At 29.8% G+C, this 25449-nt stretch overlaps 3 protein-coding genes across 3 annotated transcripts; all 3 read left to right on the top strand.

The window, feature by feature from the left end:
- Positions 1 to 475: 475 nt before the first annotated feature.
- MONOS_14969 (uncharacterized protein) lies at positions 476 to 778 on the top strand (the record flags this gene model as incomplete). Its single annotated transcript, XM_067867812.1, has 1 exon — positions 476 to 778. The coding sequence occupies one exon, from the start codon at positions 476 to 478 to the stop codon at positions 776 to 778; it is 303 nt and encodes a 100-aa protein (XP_067722714.1).
- An 8838-nt stretch (positions 779 to 9616) lies between these two features.
- Positions 9617 to 10991, top strand: MONOS_16578 (uncharacterized protein; the record flags this gene model as incomplete). Its single annotated transcript, XM_067869479.1, has 4 exons — positions 9617 to 9928; positions 9979 to 10134; positions 10177 to 10425; positions 10797 to 10991. 4 exons carry the CDS (start codon positions 9617 to 9619, stop codon positions 10989 to 10991), a joined length of 912 nt encoding a protein of 303 aa, XP_067722713.1.
- Positions 10992 to 24485: 13494 nt separating this feature from the next.
- On the top strand, positions 24486 to 24950 carry MONOS_15629 (uncharacterized protein; the record flags this gene model as incomplete). Its single annotated transcript, XM_067868520.1, has 1 exon — positions 24486 to 24950. The coding sequence occupies one exon, from the start codon at positions 24486 to 24488 to the stop codon at positions 24948 to 24950; it is 465 nt and encodes a 154-aa protein (XP_067722712.1).
- Positions 24951 to 25449: the final 499 nt, after the last annotated feature.

Below are 25449 nucleotides of genomic sequence, written 5' to 3'. Positions count from 1 at the left end.
CGAAACTTCTTCTATTTTTTTTTATCAGCATAACGATTATTCAGCAACATCTTCCACAACAATTTCCTCATTTATCCTTGAAACTTCACCTCCAACATCTGCAACAATTGTCTTCAAGACAAACACAGACGGTTGTCGAAACCTAACACCCACCATAATGCCCTTCAAAAGAATCCCACAAGAAAATCTATTTTCAACAACGTCTCAAGAAGTTTTCATCCCATTAACAAATGGACACATAACTTCTGCTATGCTTTTGGATTTGTTTAAGAAATGATTCATCACAGAAATTGTGAAAAAAAGAAAAGCGAAAGGCATGGGGTTTGCGCACGCAGTTTTAATCATGAATGGAGGAGTGGGTCATTTCCAAGAAGAAATTAGAAATATTTGCAGAGACAATTTGATTGATCTAATTCAACTGCCTTCGCACACATCCCATCTTCTTCAGCCGAATGACCAATTTATCTTCGCTAATATGAAAAGAATTTTCTCCAAATCAATAAACTGCGGGAAAACAACAACAGCTTCTTCAAAAAGAGATGAATTTGTATCAGTTTTACGAAATGGATTGTCTGTTGAAAGCTACCCCGAGACAATTAAATTTTCATGGAAAGTGTGTGGCATGTGGCCTGTGGACAAAACAGAACTTCTCCAAAGATTATTAAAAAACCGTCCAGAATATGATGTGAAAGAAATAGAACCTCAGAAAGCACCAGAAGGAGCATCATACGGAGCAATCTACAGATCTTCTGATGATTTAACAGATTTTATTCCATAAATATGTTTTTTTACTGATATACTGGATTTAACACGTTATTTTTTCTTTTCTGTTGAAAGAAGATAATTTCTAACATGTTTCATATTATTTTTGTTCATTTAAAAACCAAAACACAGTTGAAATCTTTCTGGAATTGAGAAAAAATATTTATTTGTGTGAAAAACTATACCAAGACTTTTGATCAAAGCTGTTCGGGTTTGTTCCCCGTCTCCGGTTTCGACCCCGATTAATTAGCAGTGGAGGAAACACAACCCAATGATCAAAAATACATTTATGATTATTTAATAAAAATTAAAGTTCTTTTCTATGAAAAAAACATGTCCGATATATGAAAAATGCACTGTTCACAGTAAAAAAAACTGTATAAAATAATAAACACGATTAACTTTAACAGAAATTCAAATAACTGGATAATTAACAGAAATTGAGAAAATGTATTAATTTAAGCTTAAAGTTGATGACCGTCGTCAGATGAATAATAGACTGCTCCATATGAAGCACCTTCTGGCGCTCTTTCAGGATTTATTTGTGAGGCAGCCCATTGAGGAGGGGTATCAGGCAAACGATTCAAAACTTCATTTTTGTTTATTGAAAATAAACCACAAATCCTTTATAAAGCAATAATCGTTGATGTGCAACTTGCTGCTGATCGTCCATTTTAAAAAGTTTGAGCAAATGATTCTTTTCTCTCCGCAGCTGTGGTGGACTTCCCGGTTAACGTTGATTTGCTAAAATTCCATTTTAAACTCACAAACACAAATTGGAAGTTGGGAGGAAGAAAATGAGAGTTGTGAGAATGAAGTTCGAAAAATCCATTAATTTGTCTCTGCAACTTTTTTCATTTTGTAGCTTAAATGACCTGTAACTCCGTTTTTAACAAGTATGGCATGATCATATTGCTTTCCGACAGTGAACGGTTTTTTGTTTATTTATGGTAAAAAAATATTTTTTCAAACAATTCAGCAAATAATGATGATGTTAAATAGTCTGACGTGGTTGGGATAAAAACTTCAGTTGAGGTTGTTGCAAGAAGATATTCAAATGGAATTGTTTTGAAGGGCATGAAATTTTATGCAGGGCATCAACACTTATCAGTGCTAATCATTTAAATGATTGATGTGGATTTTGGGAGAGATGATTCTGGAGTGATTGATGAAGAAACAAAAGATAATGAAGATACCTATTCTACTAATAAAGATGAAAAAATTGTTGATGTTTCTTCAATATTGAACATCAATTGATGTATTCGTTTCACTTTGAAGAAATATTTTACGTTGAAAACGAAAAGCGGTATTTATACTGCTTTGAATATTAATGCATCCCTTCCAATGGGAAACGGTTTCGGCATTTGCAGGTTTTTTTTGTCCAAACAAAAAACCATCAACCCAATGCTTATCCTCAGTTTTGATTTCTTCTCCTTTGCTTCTTTTTTTGCTCAGCAATTCATTTGCCTGAAATACAAAATAAGTTAAAAAAATGATGAAAACACATATTTTCACTCCATTTGCATAATATTTCGTTTCGTGTGATAAATTCCGATCCTCATGTCCTCCAAAATCCTCTGTTCAAACTCATCTTCTTCTTCTTTTGTAAACAATGTTGGTCTCCCATTTTTTCTTTAATCTCTCCCTTCTTTTCTTGCTTTCAAGGCTCTCACAAAACATCCTCTCAAAATTAACCCGCTTTCCTCGATTTCACGACCGGAGTATTGTAAAATATCATAGGCATACAAGGCCTTGACAAATTCATCTCCAATTGAACGCATATCACTCGATGCTTTAATTCTGACAAGAGAAGGTTTTTTTTCCATTGTTTTGATCAAAAACATTAATCAAAGTTTTTGATCAAAAATGGATCGGGTTTCCTCCCCGACTAATGGAAGAACGAGAACATCATTCATTTTTTCGAATCACAAAAATTCGACTGAATCACATTGATAAAGTTAGAACTTTTTGAATTTTTTTTTGACTTTTTGAACTTTTCTTTAATTTTTTTGTTTCCAGTTGGGGATTTTTATTATTTTATGATATGATCTTTCTTATTTTGTTTACCAGATATTTCACTTGCACTTGGAAAATTTAAAACGTGTGACAACGTGAATGTTTATATACCACTTTTGAAACTTTCATATTTGCTTTTTTTAAAAAACCTTTGTGATTATTTATGTTATCACATTTTTTCATACAAATATTTCTGTTCAAAAATTAGTCATGAATATTTTCCAATGAACTTAGAAAAGAGAAAAGATTAATTGAAAACATTTCTCACATTGATTCGGTGCTAACATTTGTTTTTAAAAACAATTATCATTCTTTTTCTTTTTAGAATAAAATATTTTTTTCGAAAAATTGATAATCTTTGAAATTTTGTACAGCGAAAATAGTTATGATTTCAATAAATATTCCTTATATGTGTGATTTTTTTTTTTAAATGTCACAAATGTTAAATTTTCAAATTTAATCAAAATTTTCATGTTTTGCTCACATTTCTGTTTCCACTTTCATATCTCCTCAAGAATGTTAGAAATAGCATTATCAAGATATAGATTCCATTTAAGTGAAGTTTGATATTTGTGAACAAAATGCTTAGCAAAATATGAAATTTTTGATTTATTTGAAAATTAAACATTTGCAACTTTTCAAAAAGAATCGCCCCTATGTTCAATATTGATTCTTCTTTTGAATAAAACATTTAAACCAGATATACTGACTCTAAATTCAACAATAAACAATATAAATTTGAATGAACATGTTTATATTTATGAAATTGATAAATTCATCAATTGAAAATAAACATTTGTTGAAAAAAATATTCTTCTTAATGAATTTTTCAATTTTTGTTTGTTTATCAGTTATTTGATAGCATTTCAATGTTTTCTTTTATATTTTTTGTTAAATAAAGTCAAAAAAAAATTCAAGAACTCATTATCAAAAGCTTTCTGTTTTATTTTTGAAAAAGTTAAAAATTAATGATGTGAAAAAGAAAAAACAATAAATATTAAATGCTTTTCTTTGAGAAGAGCTTGTAACTGTGTTTGTGTTTGTTGTTGACAAAAGGAATTTGAAAAAATTGTTGATAAAGAGACAGAGGAACTGGATGATGCACGAAATAATTGAGTTGATATCCACTGGTTATGGAAACACCAGGAGTGCTAATTTCAAGTATCCTTTCTTTCTTTATTTGTCATACCACTCTCTTTTTCTATTTTTTTGTCTCTATCATCTTTTTCTTCAAATGAAACTTTCTTTTTCATTTCTTTCGTAATATTTTCTTCGATCAGAATATCTTTTGGGTTTTGAGATTCTTCTGAATCATCAAAAAAAGAAAAGTTATGGCATATTAATATAAAAAAAAGTATAAATAACATGGAAAAGAACAATATGTGTTTAAAAATTAAACACACGCCATCTGCCTGAATAGGCAGAATTGTTAATCTTGGTGAAGGAACTTGGCTCAGATTGAGTCTGTTTTTCATTTTAACTCTGTATTGTTCATTGGCAATGTTCTTTGCCTTCTGTCTTTTAAAATTCTCAACTGTCAGAGCATCTAAAAACGTTGATTTGCATCCAGATCGTGAGTAGTCAAAGGATTTTTCAAAATATGGTCATTCGTTTAACAACAGGCAACAATAAAATAATCTGTTATCATTTCAGCCTCAAAAGTCCACTGCCTCCGTAAATGAAATAGCGTCTTGAGACTTCCAAAAAACCGTTCTCCTTTAACTATTTTCGATGCCAACTCTTGAGTACATTCAGACTTCGTCATAATTGCATCAAGCTCTGGCTTTGCCCACATATAAGCAGAGTCAGCCAGAATTTTCGAACCTTTAAGTTGATCCTTGAAGTGCAGATAATGCTCCTTTAAAACTATAAAACAATGAGTGGACCCTATTTGATTGGACTTATTGTGCAGGCTGTTCCACATCAGGGTTCAAGCCAATTTCGACTTTTTCGCAATAGATGTGATGTTTACCATTATGAAATTTTTTGATATTCATCGGACCACTTCCTGGCCTGTTTATTGGTAAAACAGTGCAATCCTGAACAATTGCAACATCATTCATATCGATTAAGCGATTCTCTCTGAATGTCAAAAATGAATGGGGAAGTGGCTCTATGACATCGGAAACAATTGAATGAAGCAACTTGACTGTTGAATTATTTGTTTGATAGAAAAAAGATGCTGAAAAATGAGTTAATGTTTTTGAACCATCATGCGAAAAATTCATCAAAAGGAATAACTGATCTCTGAATTCATTAACTGCTCTTTCCTTTCCTCTGTGGTGAGAAACCTCATCGCTTAGAAGCTTCTCAAGGAGATCGGATTCAAGCTGAGCAAAGCCTGTTAATCGGAAATATGATGTTATTAGTTCACATTTCAACTTTTTTGTTAAATCAAAAACAGATTCTTTTATCTCCTTTTTTTTCAACTTCAACTCGTTCTGGAATTGCATTTCGCTTTTCGACGGAACTCAAGACTTCGAGAAATGATGTTTGAGACATTAGCGAAAAACAAACGTTGTTAATGGATCAATATTTCCCATTTTTTGAATATAATTTCTTAGGATCGAGTTCCCATTTATTCAACTATCGGATGTGTCTCAAACAAATTTATATGATTCGAACTTTTTCTAATTTTCTCCAACTCTTTGTTTCGAGATTAAGTAAAGGAAAATAAATTAAAAAACATCAATGAATTTCTAGTTGAACTTTTCAAATTGAGTGCATATTTTTGATTTGACTCAAAAAATTTGCATTTAGTCAATCTTATTTGATTTGACTTAATCAAATCTGATTTGAATAGATAATTTTTTGATCTTTTTTGAAAACAATTATTTGTCAATAACGATCAAGATGTTGACTTAATTTTTCAAACTCTCTTCCTTGTTGGGAGATCTTCGAAATTCAACATGTATGTGAATTCTTTTTTTGATTGTTTAAAGTATTTATTGTTTATTTTCAACATCTCTTCTTCTGATTCGAATCATAATGTTGATGTGATGCTTCCTAAAATTGAGTTCCAAAATAAAAAGAGTAAAAGAGGACGTCCAACAACAAACCCACCTAATCCAAAAAAGATTCAAAAGCCTTACGTACAATTAACAGAAAATATGAGGAATATATTGAAGCAAGACAAAAAGGAAGGAAAGAAGTTGTTGGAATTATCGAAAAAATAAAACGGAAGTATTGCCATCGATACAAGAATTGTTAATGAAATTCAACCACCTAAACCACGAGGAGGGCATGTTTATGAAGAATAACATCAGACGCATCAAAGAAAATGGCAAAGATGATCCTTGAAAACCCTACAATGACTGCACGAGAATTATCAGAATCTGTGTCAGATCTTTGTAAGTCAATGCCTTCAATTTCGACAATAACCAGACATACAAAATCAAACAAAATGATTAAACATGGATGTCCAAAGTTTACAATGAAAATGTTGAGCAAAAATGAAAATGCAAGAGCTTGTCCTGCCACAATAGAACAACGAAATGAATATGTTAGAAAGAACATGCAAAACTGAGCTGAAGGAAGAATTATGATTTTCATTGATGAGACAGGATTTAAAACATTAGAATTTCTAACAGAAAGAAGATCTCCAGTCGGAACAAGATGTATCCAGTTCAGAGAAAAATCAAAAGTTGAAACTGTTGCTGCTATAACAGCTTTTAACGAATTACTTGGAATTCCGCATGAAACATTTGTTGAAGGGAGCTTTAATGAAGATATCTTTCAAGAATTTCTCTTTCATTGATGGCAAAATTGAAACCGTTCAAATCTGAATCATGTGTATTCGTTTTGGACAACGATGGATTGCACAAAACAGAAAATGTTAGAAATCTCATTGCGTCAAAGAATTATCAAACACTTCACACTGCTCCAAACAGTTGCGAGCTGAATCCAATTGAATATGTGTTCGGAATTTTGAAGTCACGATTGAAGATATCTGCAAACATTCACACAAGCGCTCAGCTTGTCATGTTTCTTGCAGATTCGGTGGAAATAACAAAAAGAAAAGATGTTGATAGGTGTATAAAATATGAACAATTACATTTCATTCCATTAGCTCAACAATGAAAAGACTTGTGCGATTCATACAACAGATTGATTTCTGATTATAATGAATTGAAAGAAGAAGAAATCACTGAAGACAATAGCGAAAACCAAATTGTTCCTTATGAATCAGCTTCTTCATCTTCAGATATTGTTCCAGCTTCAACACTATTCAACCAGCAACAAGCAAAAACATTTTTTTCACAAGACACAGAGGAGCAGACTTCTACAATAACAGAGATCACTGATTCATATATTATATCAAAAACAACTTTCTGAACAAGAAAAAAACTTTGATCTTGGAGTTGATTAAACTTCAATTTGTTTATATTTTTTATTCAGAACAGTGAAGTTTTTCTTTTTATTGTTTTCTTTTCTTCACTTTATTTTTCTTTCGAAAACAATTTTTTAATAACGTATTCAACACTTTTTTAATCCAAAAACGTTCTAATAATAAAATTTTTGATTTCATAACTTCTTTAAGAAAATATTCCATTTAACATCAACAGAGATTTATCACATCAGAAAAATTATTCACTACAAATATTCGAACTATTCATCAAATATATTTTTTTTATAATATATTGAAGAAAGTTTATGGAAATAAAAAATGAGAACTGATAATTTTGTCAAATGTTCAATAATTGAATAAAAATTTTGAAAAATATTGAAATTTTTTAATTTAAATTTATTTTTCATTTTGAATTCAAAAATTTTTGTTTCGTTTGAAAAATTATTAATTTGATTGCTAAAATTCTCATTTTGAATAATTTTTGGTGTATGTTTTGTATTGAAAATTAACAAATACATAGAAATTTTATAAATAAACACAATTTTTGTTTTTCATTAAAAAAAATAAATTCAGAGTTGGAAATATTAATTAATAGAGATTATTAAAAAGAGAGATGGAAGAAAAAAGAATTCAAATAAAATTTCAATGACTATCACTTTTTATTCAGCAACGATTGGAGAACAGATGGGGGTTTATTTTGTTTTGAATCTACAGAAGAGGAAGAAGAAGCAGTAGATAAGGATGATGATGAAAAGGAAGAAGAAGGTTGTGTTTGTGAAAATGAAGGAAAAGGTTGAGTTGAAGATGGAGAAAAAAATACTTATCGATTTGTATTGTTGCGGAAGGTGCCAAGCTTGTGAATTATCACAATTTTGATTTTCATCAAAATCTTTTCTTTCTTTTTCCAAAACCTGTTCCCTTTGCTAACTTCTTTGTTCTAAAACTTCGCAGTTCACTCTTTCTCTTCTTTCTTTTGCTATTTCTGCTTCGTACGCCCTCAGATCATCATCAGAAGCATCTAAAATAAAAAAATACGGAAAAATGATTATAAAAATTAAAAAATAGAAAAAGAAAATAAAAAATAATGGTATGAAAGTGAAAGATAAGCCTCCAATTTCTCCCAAAATTGTAGTTATTGTGGGTGTCAGGGTATTTACTGGATTAAGTTTATTTTTCATTTTAGAAAAATATCAAGCATTGGCCGCCTTCTTTGCATCAACTTTTCTCAAGTAATTCGAATATAACTCCTCCAAAAACAATGAATTTGTTTCTGCATCTTTCTTTGTGAGTGGATTGTGCAAGATATGAAAGTTTATAAGGCAGCAAGCCACTGAAAAATAGACTGCAACACACTCCATTTTATAAATCCATGGATGATGGAAGATAATGAAGAGTGTTTTGAGTCTTCCGAAAAATCTTTCCACGATAACGCGATGTGTGGCCAATTCTGGAGTTCCAACTGGCTTTGTGATGATGGCTTCAAGCTCTGGTTTTGCTCCAATGAAAGCAGAATCAGCTAAAATCTTTGTTCCTCCCAGCCTGTGCTCGAATGTCGTGTAGTGCTCGTTGAAAATAGTGAAATCATTTGTCAAACCAGTGAAGATGGAGCTGATTGTGCTTGCTGTCCCCACCTTGTGGTTCACTCCCACCTCCACTTTGACGTTGCAGATGTGGCATATTCCTGTGTAATATTTTTTACAATATTCCAGCTTTCCTCCGGGTCTGTTTGTCGGAATGACAGAACAATCAACAACAATTCTCACATCTTTCGACTCCTCCAAAACTTCAGGATAAAATATCAAAAACAAATCTGCCAATGGAGCTCTGAAATGAGAAACAATACTGTGAAGAAGTCGGACAATAGCGTTTTGAGTTTCATAGAAAGGTGATGATAATATGAGTGTGAGTGTTGTTGAACCGTGATGAAGAAAAGTGAGCAGCAAGAATAATTGTTCATCCAAAGATTCGATTGATTTTGCCCTTCCACGATGTGGTTATGCTGAGGATGAAAGAAGACAAAGAAACAAGTCGAAAACAGAACTACAAAATCCAGTCAATCTGAAAAACCCAGTTGACTTATCCAAAAATTTCGAACAAGCTATTTCGATGATTGTTGTGCTTTTTTCTTCTTTTGTTGCATGAATATGTGTCGGAATGACATTCCTTTTTTCCACACATTTCAGAACATCCATTAAATTGTTTTGATGTATCATTTCACTCTTTTCAAAATGTCAAAAACAATGCAACACTTTATTCATCTTTTTCAAACGATCAAAAATGTACCCATGATTTAATTTAATAGTTTTGACTTTGTAAAAACAGTTTTTTATTTATTATTTTTGTTTTATGTTCATTTAAATGGTATTGGATTTATCTAACACCAAATGACTAAATAAAATAGTTTTAGTTCTAGTTTGGGTGGAAACCCGAGCTAGGGAGGAAACCCGAGCCACTTTGATCAAATTTTTCAAATAAAGTTTTTTGATCATAATGGAGAAGGTTAAACCCTCTTTGGCCAGGCTGTTGGCTACAAGTGAAATGCGTTCAATGAAAGACGATACTATCAAAGTAATATATGCCTATGACATTTTAAACTTTTCTGAGCAAGAAATTGAGGAGTGCAAATTAATTTCACGTGGATCATTGCAAAGAGCTATCAAAGCGAGAAACGAAGGTAGAAAAATAAGAAAGTGCGGAAGACCGACTCTTTTTACCATTTCAGAAGAGGATGATTTTGAACAGCAAATATTGGAAGAGGCGCGCAGTGGAAAAAATCCAACAAAGAAATTCATAGAGCAAATGGTTTCAATGCATTGTTTTTATATTTTTATTTAACGATTTTTTTTATTTAGGCCAACGAGTTGTTATTGAAGAAGCGAAAAGATGATGAAGATACAAAAAAGGTGGACAAACATTGGATCGATAGATTTTTAACCAGACATCCAAAAATTGAATTGGTCAAGCCTAAAGCTTTACCAATTGGACGTGTGGCGCACACATGCAAAATGGTTTTGAATCCATTTTTTAATTGTTATGATTTGTATATACAGCAAATAAAACCTCTACCACAATTGATTTTTAACATCGACGAAACATCAACATCCTTTTCCGACTCGGAGCAAGATTTGGTAGCATCATCTTCTTCCACTCCTTCATTTTTTATTGCTGAGCCATCTCTTCCATCTTCTACAACCATCGTATTTATGACAAGTGCGGATGGCTGCAGATATATTACTCCAGTTCTGATCCCATTAAAAACAATTCCCCACGAATACAGACTTGCTTCAACCTCACTTGAGGTTTTTATACCAACTGCAAATGGACATCTCACTTCAAAACTATTTCTGGAATTATTCAGAAAATATTTTCTGCCGGAAATATTGAAAAAAAAGAATCAGATTGGAGAAAATTTTTGACATGCAGCTCTCATTATGGACGGAGGAGTTGGCCATTTTCAGGAAGATATAAAGAAAGAATGCAGATATAACTTAATTGATTTGATAAAATTACCATCTCATACATCCCACATTCTCCAATCAAACGATCAATTCATTTTTGCCAATATGAAGCGCGTTTTTTCAAAATCAAAGGATTGTGGCATGGTTTCTTCAGCATCTGCGAGAAGAGAAGCCTTTGTGAAAGTTCTTTAAAATGGAATAGCTGCAGCAAGCTATCCAGAGACGATTATCGCATCATGGAGAGTGAGCGGAATGTGGCCAATGAAAAAGAAGATATTCTCAGACACCTTCCAGATTCACCTCCAGAATGGGCTCAATCCGAAATTGAGCCAAAAAAAGCTCCTGAAGGTGCATCTTATGGAGCAGTTTACAGAGCTTCCGATAGGCTTGAAAACCTTTTTAAATAAACAACTTTTGATCTTTGTTATTCTTCTTTATTTTTCATTATCTTTCTTTTTTTTCAATTCAATTGAATATTTTTAACATGTGCAATGAAGAAATATTGTATTTTTTTATTATTTTGCATAAATAAAAACTCAATTTCAAAAATTTTAACAAAAAAATGGAAAAAATATTTTTATTCATGAAAAGATCACTGGCTCGGGTTTCCTCCCTGGCTCGGGTTTCCACCCCGACTATGAAATCAAACTTGATTGATTTGACTGAGTCGCGAAAATATAACTCAGTCAAATCAATTTTTGTCTGGTTTATCGAATTTATCTATTTTTAATCGAATTTCCCTCAATCTCACATGTTTTCAGCTTCGGAATTATCAATTAAATTTGTTTTGAGTGTTGTGATCTAAACTTTTTTTGTTTTGTTAATTTCTTTACCAATGTTTTTAGTTGTGTTTCAGAATTTGGTTTGTGTGTTTATTAGATATTATAAAAGCCATTTTTGATCAGTTTTTTCACTTTTATCTATTTTTAATACTATGCATTTATAACAAGTTTTTACGTATTTTTTGTAAGGATTACCAACTTTTTCACAAAAAAAACAACAGTAATAGCTTATTTGAATATATTTTTAAATATTTGCATATTCGTGTTTGTTTAAATGTTCATTTTCATTCATTTCATTTTTTCATTTTTTATTTTAAGTTTCAAAGAGTTTAAAACAATTTTCAATCAAAATTTTTTATATTTTTAAGTATGTTTAATAATAACAAAAACAAATTTTTTCTGAAACAGAAAAAGTGTATTGTGATTATCAAAAAATGTGATGAAGGTGAATGCTTATATTAAAAAATAAGAAAAAACTCATTTTTTATTTGCTAAAAGAGATTGAAAAGATGATTCACTTACTCTTTTTCTTTTTTCATCAGATGATGAACATGAAGAAGAAGGAAAAGTTGAAGAAGAAGATTGTTGAAGAAGGCGAAGAATTTTCCATTGGTTTGGAATGAACCATGTGCCTACAATATAATTTCTTTCATCTTCTATTTCATCATTTTCACTATTCAACATAATAATTTCATTTCTTTTTTCTTTTTCTTCAATAAAAATTTTCTTTTTCTTTTCCTTTTCTTCTTTTTCTTCTTTTTCTTCCTCTTTCTCTTCTTTTTCACAATTTTGGGTTTGTTGGTCACCAGAATCACCTGAAAAAGATAGTTATGGTTATTGAAATATGAAAAAGAAGAAATTAAACGTTATAAAGAATAATATGGGTAAAAAATAAAAATTCACGCCAGCTTCTTCTGCAAGCAGAACTGTTATTCTAGAAGTTGGAGAGACCTCTGGGTTGAGTCTATTCTTAAGTTTAGCCCGATATCTATCGTTGACAAGTCTCCTTGCTTCTGTTTTTCTTGTTGTAATTAGGTAAAGTTCGTTGATGAACCTCTGATTGGCTTCGCAGTCAAGTCCAGTTAATGGGTTGTGAAGGATGTGGAAGTTTGTCAGTGCGCATGTAACAATGAAGTAGTCAGCAATCTTTTCCACCTGAAATGGCCAATTGTGGCGAAAGACAGCGAAGAGAGTCTTCAAACGACCAAAATAACGCTCAACAATGACTCGCCGCGATGCCAGCTGAGGAGTTCCGACAGGTTTCGTAATATATGCATCCAAATCAGCCCTCGCCCCGATGTATGCCGAGTCCGCCAGCACCTTTGAGCCACCAAGCTGCGCCTTGAATTGTGGGAAATGCTCCTTGAAAATTGAAAAGTCATGTGTTGAGCCTGTATGAATGGAACTGACAGTGCTGGCCGTTCCGGTGCGCGGGTTTACACCAACTTCAGCCTTCACGCAGTAGATATGATGTTTCCCGCTGTAGAATTTTGTTCCAAACTGCAAGCTTCCAGCTGGTCTGTTGATTGGAAGAACTGTGCAGTCAACCACAACACCCACATCTCTCATATCATCTAATCTGTCTGGTCGAAATGTGATGAACAAATCGATCAGATTGACTTTTATATTTTGAACAATGCTGTGAAGTAATTTTATTGTTGAATTTTGTGTTTCATAAAAAGAAGAAACGAGAAAATGAGTGAAGGATGTTGATCCAAGATGCAAAAAATTCAAAAGAAGAAAGAGTTGATCCTCAAATTTTTCAATTGTTTTTTCTTTTCCCCGACGAAGAGGGATTTCTTCACTTTAAAACTGATACAGCAAATCAAATTCAAAACGAGCAAATCCGGTGAGTCGGAAAAATGCATGAGTTTTATCAACTTTCATATATTTGCAAGCAGATTCGATGAGAGATTTTTTTGCAGGTGAAGGAGTGATGTGCACTGGTGCAGTGATAGCATTTCTCTTTTCCACTCTCTCAAATATGTCTAAAAAAGTTGATTGAGACATTTTGAAAAAAAAATAGAAACAAGCAAGTGAAATGACACAAATAAGACATTTATTTTTTAAGTGATCATCACAACCAGAATGAAAATGATCGGATGTGACTGAGTCACATCCAATTTGACTGAGTCTCAATGGCATTAGATCGATCTTATTGGATGTTGACCGATCTAATGCCATTTGACGAAGTCAAATCAATCAAGTTCTTTTGGAAAATGAGATTTTTTGAATTGAATGCATAATTTTGATTTGACTCAATCAATTTGCATTTAGTCGGTCTTATTTGATATGAATTAGTCGAAACTGAGTTGATAAGATCTATTTTTAGGTCAAAAAGTCAAAAATTATGTGATAAGTTTGATTATGATTATTGTTTGTTCATGCAATATTCTATCAAATATCAGTTTGCTTTATTGAAATTTTAAATATGTTCATCATTCGAAGAGTTTTTTCTTGTTGATATTATGATATTTTGAGTTCTTTAACATTTCAAATGATATTTTTGTTTTTTGTTTTTTGGATTTTCAATGTTTTGCTAATCATTCTTGTTGTTCAAACGTTTGTTTTCAGCTTCATTTATTCAATAGTTTTTTAGAAATAAGTTTAAATTTTTTTGTTTTTGTTTTTTTTTTTTAATTTTTTATTTTTATTACTTTATATTTAGATTTGTGAAATTTTCTATTTATGTTTATTTATTTCTGTCACTGTTATTTTATATTAGGTTTCAACATTTTGAATGCGAGTTGGTTTTTTCATCCAGAAATTTTTTCTTACAAGACAAAATAATATTGGGAATAGTCTATTTTTTGTGAAATAAATATAAGAGTAATGTTAATAACAGACATCATGTTTTCATGCATCAGAGATGTGCTGAAGTTGACAGAAAAGTCAAAAATAAAAAATTGAAAAATTGAGGAAAAAATGGGTGAACGAATTTTCAAAAATGAAAAATTTTAATTATAATTAATTAATCAACTTCCATGGGGTCAAATTCTGATGCACTTGCACTGTCCCCAGCTCCAAGTGAATCTGATTCTTAAAATTCTGTCATTTGAAGAATTTCATTTTTATCTAATATATCAGATTCTGGCACTGATTCTGTCGAGTCACTTTCTTCACTTTCAGATTCATTCAATTCGTTTTCTTTTTCTGTTTTATCGAAGACGATTTCCTTTATCAGATCCTCTTATTGTATTTGTAAGTTTCTTCTGACCAGCCACATAGATAAATAGTCACCAAGATACTTTTTTCTTCATCCAAAACTTTGAAAAATTTTCCGTAAATTAATCCACAAAACTTCGACTGTGTTTGTGCAGGCATGTTTAATTTCACTTTTTGAATTCTCGCTTGTGACAGACAGTATCATGAGCGAAACAATAATCCTTCAATCCAGCATAAGCCTTCCATTCATCGCTCATCATCCAAGTTTCAGGAAGAATTTTGGCTCGTATTATTGGAACAAATGTCTCTGCCTTCCTATTTGGCAAGATTATTACAAAATTCTTTCTTGCTCATCCCTCTGGTTTCCTTTCCACAGTTCCAAATATACAAATTTAACTCTTCTTTATCCTTTGCCCAAACTTTCTGCACATCCAAACAACTTCATTAATCTCCACAATTCTTCCCAGCCATCCTATGATGGCTTGATTTTCGTTCCATATTGATGTGCATCTGACTCGAATAACATTCGTCCAATTATGAATTGTGATTTTTCTTATTCAAGCAGTTCACCAATGTGTGCGGCTGATATACCAATGAAATAATATAAAACAATCATCAAGATTTTTCTCAGTGGTATTTTCGAATTTTCCAAAAAAGTGTTTTTTAAAACTGACTATTTTTTGCCACATTTTCCGCATCTCCAATATTTGTAATATTTCCCTCCAGATGTGAATATCATTTTGCATTTATCATGTCTGCATTTTGGAGCTTCTCCTTCCAGCACATTTTCGAAATACAATTTCCATGCACTCATTTCATCCGAAAATATATCGTTGAGTTCACAAATAGGTGTTTTTGTGAACATTCTTTGTGACAATGACATTTGATGAATGTTTGATCAAACTTATTAATACTTGAAAATGATCTTTTTTCAAGAAATAAAAGTTGAAATTCTGACAGCTTTTCTCAAACTTTTCGAAAAAAATGATAGAACAAAAATTTTCAATTTTTCATACACAAATTGAAATTTGTTTTTCCCGGACGTTCCCATATCTTCATGTCTTGCCATTGCATTGACAAATGAAAACTCAATTATTGCATGAAAAAACAGCTTTTCTTGTATTGTTTCTTCATTTTTAAGAGTGTTTGAATTTATATATTATTAATAATAAAACTCACAGAAAAATTAAAAATATGTTTAATATCAAAATAATACTTGAATATCTGGATATTTTTCATAAATGCGTTGCGAATAACGTTTTAAAAAACACAATAGTTGAAAATCACTTTAGTGAAATCAGTAATCATCTTGTCATTATTTTGATATAAATAATAAATAAAGAAACATAAGAGTTGTTAATTCAGATATTAAATATTTTTGCGAAAAATTCGTCAAGAAAATTTGTGTTGCAAAAGGTTAATTTTTTAATAAACTTTTATTTGCCAAATTCTCAAAAAAAACGCAAATATCAAATTTTCATTAATTACTGTTGCATGAATATGGCTGTTTCCCTTCTGCATTTCTTGTTTTTAACATAACTTTTGAAATGTTTGAAATGCAAAAATTATTTCAAAATTTTTGAATTGGACGATTCATTTTGAAACTTTTTGTTTCTTGTGATAAAACCATTTTTTTGAAAACGAACCGTTAACCCGAATATTTTAACATATAATTAAAAAATGATAATTTTTGGATAAAAAGTTGATAAAAGGTCATTAATTACTATTATTTCTTATTAAACAAGAGAATATTTGAATCATAAAAAAATTTTCAAAAAGCAAATAAATAATTCAAAATAATTAAATCAATCCCACATTTATATTTACATTTTCCAAAAAATATGAACTAGCTTTTTCTCTTTATACAATTAACATCTGTTTTTGACTGTTAAAAAAATATTATGTTTGAATTAAATAATAGAGGATGAAAAGAATTATTATAAATATTTCATTCTTTCCTTAATGAATTTTGATAAAGATTTTTGGCTAAAATAATTCTTAGTGACAGACGTATTTCTCTTAAACAACGGTTTTTGATGTTCAAATGTTCTTTCCAATCTATTTAAAACTGCTTATATTTGGATAAAGTTGTTTTTGATGGATAAAATTGATTTATTGGGACAAAATATTTGACTTCTCACATTTTTATTGAAAAATTATGCGCTTTTCATTGACTTTTTGAGGTCAAAAAACACAAATAAATTAGTCCATTTTTTGACATTCGTGAAATGTTAGAAAACTTTATATTTTGATTTCAACGATGCCTGTTTACGCATATGAAAATCAAATTAATTTTGAAGTCTGAGAAAGCGAAAAATGTGATCAGTGAAGCTTTTTTTTGTGTTTTGCACAAAAAAAACTTGAATGTTCATGTTTTCCACCATATTATTTTGAGTGAAAATAAAAAAATAAGAATACTAAAAACAAATCTCAGAAAATGTTCATTTGAGAGAGTTTTTGTATTCACAAATCCGAGACAATGTTTTATTTTTAGCTTTTATGATCTTTTTGTTCATAAAACAAATTATATTTGAAAAAATGAAGCTTTTTGGTTTATATTGTGTGTTATTTTTAATATAAAGCAAAATTTAAAGTTAGAATGCAAACAGTTTAAGAAATTTTTTCAGAAAAATAAGGGTTAACATTTTTATCAACGCTTTAACTTGGTGGATAGGAAATAAACATTTTCCCATTGAAATGAGGTTTTGTCGGATCTGTTATATTTTCCAAAACATTTTCCCATACTAGCTTTCTCTGAGGCACTTTCGATAACACAATCTCTGGATTAAATGACCATATTTCTGAATCTTTGAATGTTACTTCAATTGTTAAAGGATTAAATGCCAGGTGTAATGAATTGATAAACTTGTTGATAAATTATTTTCTTTTTTCACTAGCAGAAGGATCTGGTGTTTCATAATTAATTGATCTCAACAAATTCTTAAATACAGCATTGTCATTCAGATCCAATGGCTGAACAAGATACAAAGTGTGAAATGGCGGAAACCACAAATCCATATTATGAACTTTTTTATTCTGAATTATATGAGGGGACAGATGTGCTTCATGAGAATCCATTAACAGAAAACTGTGCGTGTTCTTTTCATTAATGATAATCCTTCTGTGAATAATAAAGTGTATAATGACTCTGTCAAATACCATCTGAAAACTTTCTTTCGTCATTGCGCATGTTTCATCAGTAACAAATCTCAACAGGGGATAGTTTGCTTTTTGAAAATCGATGAGGAGTATTTTGGCTTTGATTTTTGTAACAACAGGATGTATCACATCATCTGCAGACATGATTAACAGTGAAGAAATTGAAGGTTGTAATATTGATTCTGGTTCAAATAGAGCATGGGAATCCACAGTATTCACCACTTTTTCAGGTCTGACATCTGACACAGATTAATAAACTTCATCAAGATAAAAAATATGTTCGAGCAATTATCTGAACTCATCATGTAATGATTTAACTATTTCGAACCATGAAGCAAGACACTCTTTTGTTGAGTGTGCTGCTCTAGCAGCTGGTAGTTGAATTGGGTGTATGAAAAACTAATCTGATTGATAATTAAAGAATCGATAGGGCTATGTTCTCGAAATATAAACATCATCAACATGTTTCCCTGAACTTTCAGATATTGTCAGTTGAGCTTGAAAATACAGTGAAAGAAAAAATAACAAAACAATAAAAAATATAACAATATTCCATCTCTTTAACTTGCTTTGCGCAAGGATATACACGTTGCATTTCTTCCTCATTTATTGATTCTTTCGCAATTGATTTGTTTGGTTTATTCAACAAAGGCGGTCTTTCAGCAGAACATATATCTCTTCCTTTTGACTTGATTGCAAATGCTCTGAAAAAACAGCTTTTTTGAATAATTCCTGATTTGAATGATTCTTTTTTGTTATTACTCTTTTTTCGACAAGATCAATTGCTATCTTTATTATTCCCTCTCTATTGCACACACATTCTTCAAGTCTGATTGTTATCACATCAATGTATATGTATTTCATTTCCTTTTCATCATTCATTTCTTGATCATTTTTTTTAAAAGTCAATTCATCTTCATCCATTTTTTCGTTTCTCATATTTATTTGGCATTTGGGGATTATCTATTTGTTGCAATAATAGCTTTTGATTCATTCTCACTAAATAAAGATGATATTTTCACAAAGTCATTGAGATCGGTATAAGTCTGCATATATCATAAAATGAATAAGAAAGGAGAAGTGAAAATAAAGTGATTAATCAATACAATACTACAATGAAAAAATTTGACTCTTTTTTTAAAAATTAAACCAATGCTTGATAGGTAATCAAAATTGACAATAAATGATAAAAAAATATAATAATTCTTTCAAAAAACAAACAGATATATCTACAGAAAAGGTTTCAAACATTTCTTGTTCTTTTTTTGTCTGATTGCTATTTTTCTTTTGACATTCCATTTATGAAATATTCAAAAAAATTTGAATTATACAAGAGAAGAACTTAATGACAAACAAGTTTGTTTGGAAACTTTGAATACATACACTTTTGCACAATGCATATTTTTCTTTCTTTCTTTTTTTTTTTTTGTTGTTGTTGTTCAAAGTTTGTCTATTTAATTATCTTTCAATTTAAATAATTGTCAAGATGTTCGACAATAAAAAAGAAAAATAAATTATCCCGAATATTCTGACTAAACTTTTTTGTGAAACAAATGGTTTATCAAATGCAAAAAAAAATAAAAATTTGAAACAATTAATGTTTTTTTTTCGCAGTTTTATTATATGAAACATCCAAACTTTTATATATAACTTGTTATTTATATTAATAACTCATGCAAATTATTTGTCTGTTTATAAATTAGAAAAATTAGTAATCAAATAAATAACATTATTTCTAAATAAATTTCAACCAGTTTCATGTTTCAACATTTTTTATCGCTCGTTTAAATTTCGAAAAAACCCGTTCATCTATTGTGTTTGACATAAAAGCTTCCATTTAATGTCAAAAATTTATGCAACATAAGATTAAGGAAATTCAAAAAACAGAAAATCATATCATTTGAATATTGCTATAAGAGCAACAACAAACCGATTTCATCTCGCTTTCAAAAGACTAACAGGATTATATTTTCACAAGTGAGAAGTTTTCTCCTTTTTTTCCCCCAATATGTTTAATTACACATTTTACGATCATTAAAACATTATGAAAAAAAAATTTGTCCCACATTTCACGGACTTGTGTCACTCTATTCAGCAACAGAACAATCGATCATCAAAAATTTTCCACAGCATAAAACATCAATCATCATATCAAATCGCACAATTCCGACTTCATCTTCATCCTTCCAATTTTCCACAAAATCAAATATGTGGGATTAAACAATTTCTTATAATTCATCACTTTTTTCTTCTTCACAACATTTTCCAATTACACTTTCAGCAATGTTGCCAACTCAAGAAATTGCTCCTATCTCCAATTCTTCTCTTTCAACACAGGAAAAACAAAAATTATTTGAATCTTCAGCGATTGGTAACTCTTCAAGCAAAAAACAACCTTATGTTACGAATAAAATCTCCCTCCTTCATTCTTTAAATAAAACTCCATCGATTTCATCCACTCAAGCGGAAAAGCAGCAAATACTGGACAAGTGTTGTGATGTGTCATTCAGCGATCAACAAAATTGGAAAAGAATCCAAAAGAATTCCGAACTGCTTAACGCAAACACAACAAAATCACAATGGAGTTTTTTTTGAACTCAAACAGTTCAAAATTAACGTTCATCAATTTCTTGTTTCTGTCTTTCAAATTTTTCTAATTCCTTTTTTTTTTCTTAAAAACCTCATTTCTTGTTTAAACTTCTTTTTTCTTTTATGCATTCACAATTACACTTTGTTCAAAAAATAATTATAATAATAATAATAATAATAATAATAATAATAATAATAATAATAATAATAATAATAATAATAATAATAATAATAATAATAATAATAATAATAATAATAATAATAATAATAATAATAATAATAATAATAAATAGAAAAAAACATGATTTGCAATGTGTTTGTTTGTTTTTCATTCGAAAAATTACACTTTCATGTCAGTTCAAAACAAAAAATGAACATGATTAAAAGTTAAATGTGAAAAAATTTTCAGGTCTTCAAATTGTTTGTGAAAGTCTCACATTCAATTATTTGCAAACAAATATAACTTTCAAAAAAAGCAAAATCACTTTTAACTTTTGATGTGCGTTATGTTCTCTTCTTTTATAAGAAAAAAATATGATATTGTTATTAAATCGCATGTTGTTCAAAAAAAAGTTGAGTTTAATGATCATAAATAAACTGTGCAGGTGGAAATTTCACCACTTTCAGTTTGAATTTTTTCAATATTTGAATATAATATCGTTAATCCACACAATTTATATAAGCGATTCAAGGAGGGAAATTGCGAAATTCGATCATGAAATTTCACTCGATTTTAATAATTTATCATAAATCCCATAATCAATTTTTTAATTTTTGTTCAAAACCATTATTGAATAATCAAATTAAAAATTTTTTTATAGTCAGGGAAAAAACCCACACAAAATACGAAACTTGAACACATTGTCTCAAATTTTCAAAATTACCATAAGCATAATCAAAACACCAATAAAACGGAATAATTCTTATTCCGTTAAGTATATTTTTTGTGTTTTGTTGTCATTTGTTGAATTGATAATTATTTCCTTGAAACTTACAAAACAAGATTAAATAAACGATCACAATTTTCCTTCAATTATCATATGAAACAGTGCAATTCTTTCTGTCAAAAAATGAAGCAAAGAAGATAAATTGTGTGAAATCTTATTTTCATTTTTGAAAAAATTGAATTCTTGATGAATAGTTCTTTTTTCTGCTCCAGAAATACAATTTAATAATTATAATTGCTTCTTTTGATTTTAATCATAAAATTTCACTTTTTGACGATCTTCAATTCATTAGAAATGACTGTTTGATATAATTTTTTGATTTCACATCGAATATAAATCAATAAAAATGTTGATAGTCATTTTTTATTTTTAACAGTTTTATCGAAATATTTAAAAGGTATTCGATTAAAAATAAATAATAATTTATATTTTAAATATTATCTCCATAAAGATTCACAGTATAAAAAATTTTTTTTAAAATAAAAAAAAAATTACGAAACATTAAACATTATTTTCTTGTTCAAATGCAAGCAATCTTTTATCCAATGATAAAACTTTATCTAAATGCTCGTATGCACTCACTTGAAGTTGTTTCTTACCATATACGCTTTATGAAGCATTCATTTCATATTTTTATGTTTTGCAGATCACAGAATTTTTAATGATGTTCGAATCAAAAGCAATCGCTCCCAATTTATCCTCTTTCAGTTCACCACAGAAGTTCCTTTTTGTGAAGTGGTTTTTAATTCTAGTCTTTCCTCCTCACTGAATATGTTCAATAAATGCACATGCAAACAGTTTCTTTATTTTTTCACTCCATCTCTTCAGTGTATATTCTTTCTCCTCACATCTCAACTTTCAGCAAAATTTGACATTTGCTTCATGTTTTTGATGATTATTGATGGGAAAACATAGTCAAAAAATTGCATTTTGCTGATTTTTTCTCTTAAAATTCTTTCATTCACACTTGCTGTCTGGATTGGAGTGCATATCTTTTTAATAAACATCAATTTGAAATTCTAATTCTTCAAAACAACATTTCCTGAACAATGGTTAAAAATTTTCTAATGTGTAGTGTTGTCAAAACTCACGTCAAAAAAATCAAACTCCTTCATCTTTCGCTTTCAATTTGAGATGTAATTGTTGCAAGTATTCAACAGTACCATGTTTGTGCACCAAGTTGCATAGAAACAGCCCTATTTGTATTATGATCTCCGTTTTCGAGGAAACCTTTCTCCATAAACCTTTCTTTGAAAAAATGATTTTGAGCTCCATTTCCCTTGCTTCTTTGTTTTCCAGCTGAAAAATTCATAAAAGAGCACTTTCAAATACTCAGTGACTGCTTTCTCACAGACAAAATGAACAAAAATATGGATATATCAACACGTTGGATAGATCTCCCAAAAACGTTTATAAATCACAACAAGCTCTGCCATTTGATGTTATTCTCGTCTTTCCGAAGAACTAAATAGATGGAAGGATCAAAAATTTAAAATTCTCTCTTTATATCTTTAATTTCTTTCGTTTTCTCTGAAAGCAAATAATTTTTTCAAAATGAACAGATAATATTCTAAGTATCGAATTGAACAACGAATGACAAATCAAACTTGTATGTTCCCCTGTTCAGGATGCAACTAATGAATCATTTGTTAAATATACTATCTACAATTTATCTCATTCACAATTACAAAAAAATTTAAGTTTCTTTTTATGAATTCAATTGGAAATAAATGATGTGTTGCATACCCATTATTTTGATGTGTCAAACTCATTGATGAATGTTTTTGTATTTGAACAGAAAAATCATATCGTTGATATTTTTCTATCAATAAATGGTTTGTATTTATGATTTTCAAATTATTATCGTTGACCTTCAATCTCTTTGAATTGTTATGATTAAAGATCTTTGGGATTTTTAAAAAACCAATCATTTTTATTCTGTTTCAGATATATTTTTTTTATAGGAATATCGAAACACTTTAATCACATAAATCTAAATGTGTTTTTCATTTCAGATCTCACTTTTTTATGCTCTTTGTACACTTCATATTTTTTCCCATTCAAACAAGTATATTCAGACAAAAAACTTTCATTTTTTTTCATTGAATATAAATGAAATAAGTCAAGAAAAGTCAGTTGAATGACAAAAAACTTGATAATTTGGAATTAGTGAAAAGCGGAGTGAATTTGGATCAAATTTCCCTTTTGTAGAATGTTTTGTTTCAAAAACAGAAAAATCACTTCAATGCACAATGTTTCTTCTCAAGTGAACTCAAATTTTAACAAACATAATTAATGAAGAATTTATTTAGCCCATGTGCATGAGTTTTTTCCCTGATGTGGGTTTTTTCCCCAACTATTAAATGTTCAATACTCATCAAATCCATTCAAGAGGAATCAGTAAAGTGCAAATTTCCAACATTCACACTTTTTGTAATTAATTCATCAGGGAGCTATGAGTACCTCTTTTCACTGTTTGAGGAATATGGCATTATTAACAAAAGTATTTAATGTCATAAATGTGGTGTCAACAAATTACAAAAGAAATGGAGAAATGTTTGAAGCAATAACTCATTTCGATATTCGAGATGCAAAAAGGAATATTTTTGGAAGAATAAAACAATTTTCAATGGATTAAAATTATCATCATTTTTTTCCAATGTGCTTTTTGTTCCATTACTGGAATCGGGACGAGATAAATGAAAAGATAACAGAAACAAATTTATCAAATAAAACAATAATAAAATTCAATCAATAAATGAGAAGAATTTGTGCCTGTTTTGAACTGAATTGTTCATACAAAATTTGCATCAATAAAACAATGGAAATGAACTATACAAAACTTCAAAAAGCAAAAAAAAAAACGTTAGAAAAGTTAAAGAACAACAATGGTTTTGGGGTGCAATGGAATGAAAACAAGAAGTACAGAAACAGAAATAAACCCAAGACTTTCTTCCAAATAGAAATGAACAGTCACTATTGAATTGAATAGAAAGAATCATCGATAAATCAGCAACTATTAATTTAAACATGTAGTCTGCTTTCAACATTTTAGAAAAAAAGATGACAAACTCCAGAGCGTTAGTCATTCAAAAAGCTTTGTTAATAAAATAAACAAAAAAACTTGCTCACAAACAATTGAATGAATGCAGTTTAATATGAAAGCTCACATTCCAAGAAGAGGAAGAACATATCAATTAAAAAAAGAACACATACAAGCACATGTCTGTAGAAAAATATTTCTAATGATCTTCAGAAAATGTTAAGCAATTTCTTCAAAATCAACACAAAAGAGATACAGGCGTTCATAAACACATATGAGAAGTGTGAAGGCAGAATATCCGAACTCCGAAAGGAAGAAAAAGACAAAGGAAAAGAATTATATGAAAAGACAAGGGAAATAACACAAAAAGAGGAAATACCAATCAAATTGTTTGATGCAACTGATATCGAAATGATATTCAAAAAACAAATGCTCGAAAGAATTGATGAAATTGAAATAAAAAGTGAAACAATAAATGATGATTCAAGTTTTGATCCAACAAATACAAACTTCCTTGAAAACTTCGGAGACGACGATGATAATGAAGATGATGAAACAAAGGAAGAAGTTGATGAAGAGGATGAAAAGTTGAGAGATGAAGAGAAGGAGGAGGAGGAGGAAGATGAAAACAAAGAAGAAGAAGAAGAAGATGATGATGAAGATAATTCACTCAGAAGATAACGAAAAAGAAAATACTCAACAAAGCAATTATATCTTTCGAACATTGAGACTCATGGAATTCACATGTTCAAAGAAAACACAGAATTCTTTATTGCGCAACGATTGAAAACAGTAAAACAAAAATAAAAAATAAATTGAGACAATTGAGACAGTTGACTCAAAGGCGAATGCTTCGAAGCTTGCTGAAGTCAAAAAGCATTGGCACAACAACAAAACCGATAATGTTGTAATTATCTTTTTCCATTGTTTTCTTATCAAACAACATTAATCACATCACGCTGAATAATCAATCGATTGTTGAACTTTTTCAATAACATCATATACTGTCTTGCAATGCGATTATAAAGAAGATGTAAAAAAATAGAAATTATCAAAGTACATCATGAAAATCCATTTGAAATTTCTTTCTTCTTTTTTATTTCAAAATTTTCTTCATCTATAAAGACTGTTATATTATAATTCATCACAACAATAATATTTCGAAAAGAAAGTCTGTTTT

Source organism: Monocercomonoides exilis, assembly GCF_001643675.1.
Source record: "Monocercomonoides exilis strain PA203 chromosome Unknown scaffold40-978991, whole genome shotgun sequence".
Taxonomy (NCBI): domain Eukaryota; phylum Preaxostyla; order Oxymonadida; family Polymastigidae; genus Monocercomonoides; species Monocercomonoides exilis.
Note: the sequence above shows the minus strand (reverse complement) of the source record. Positions and strands in the feature narration are given on the sequence as shown.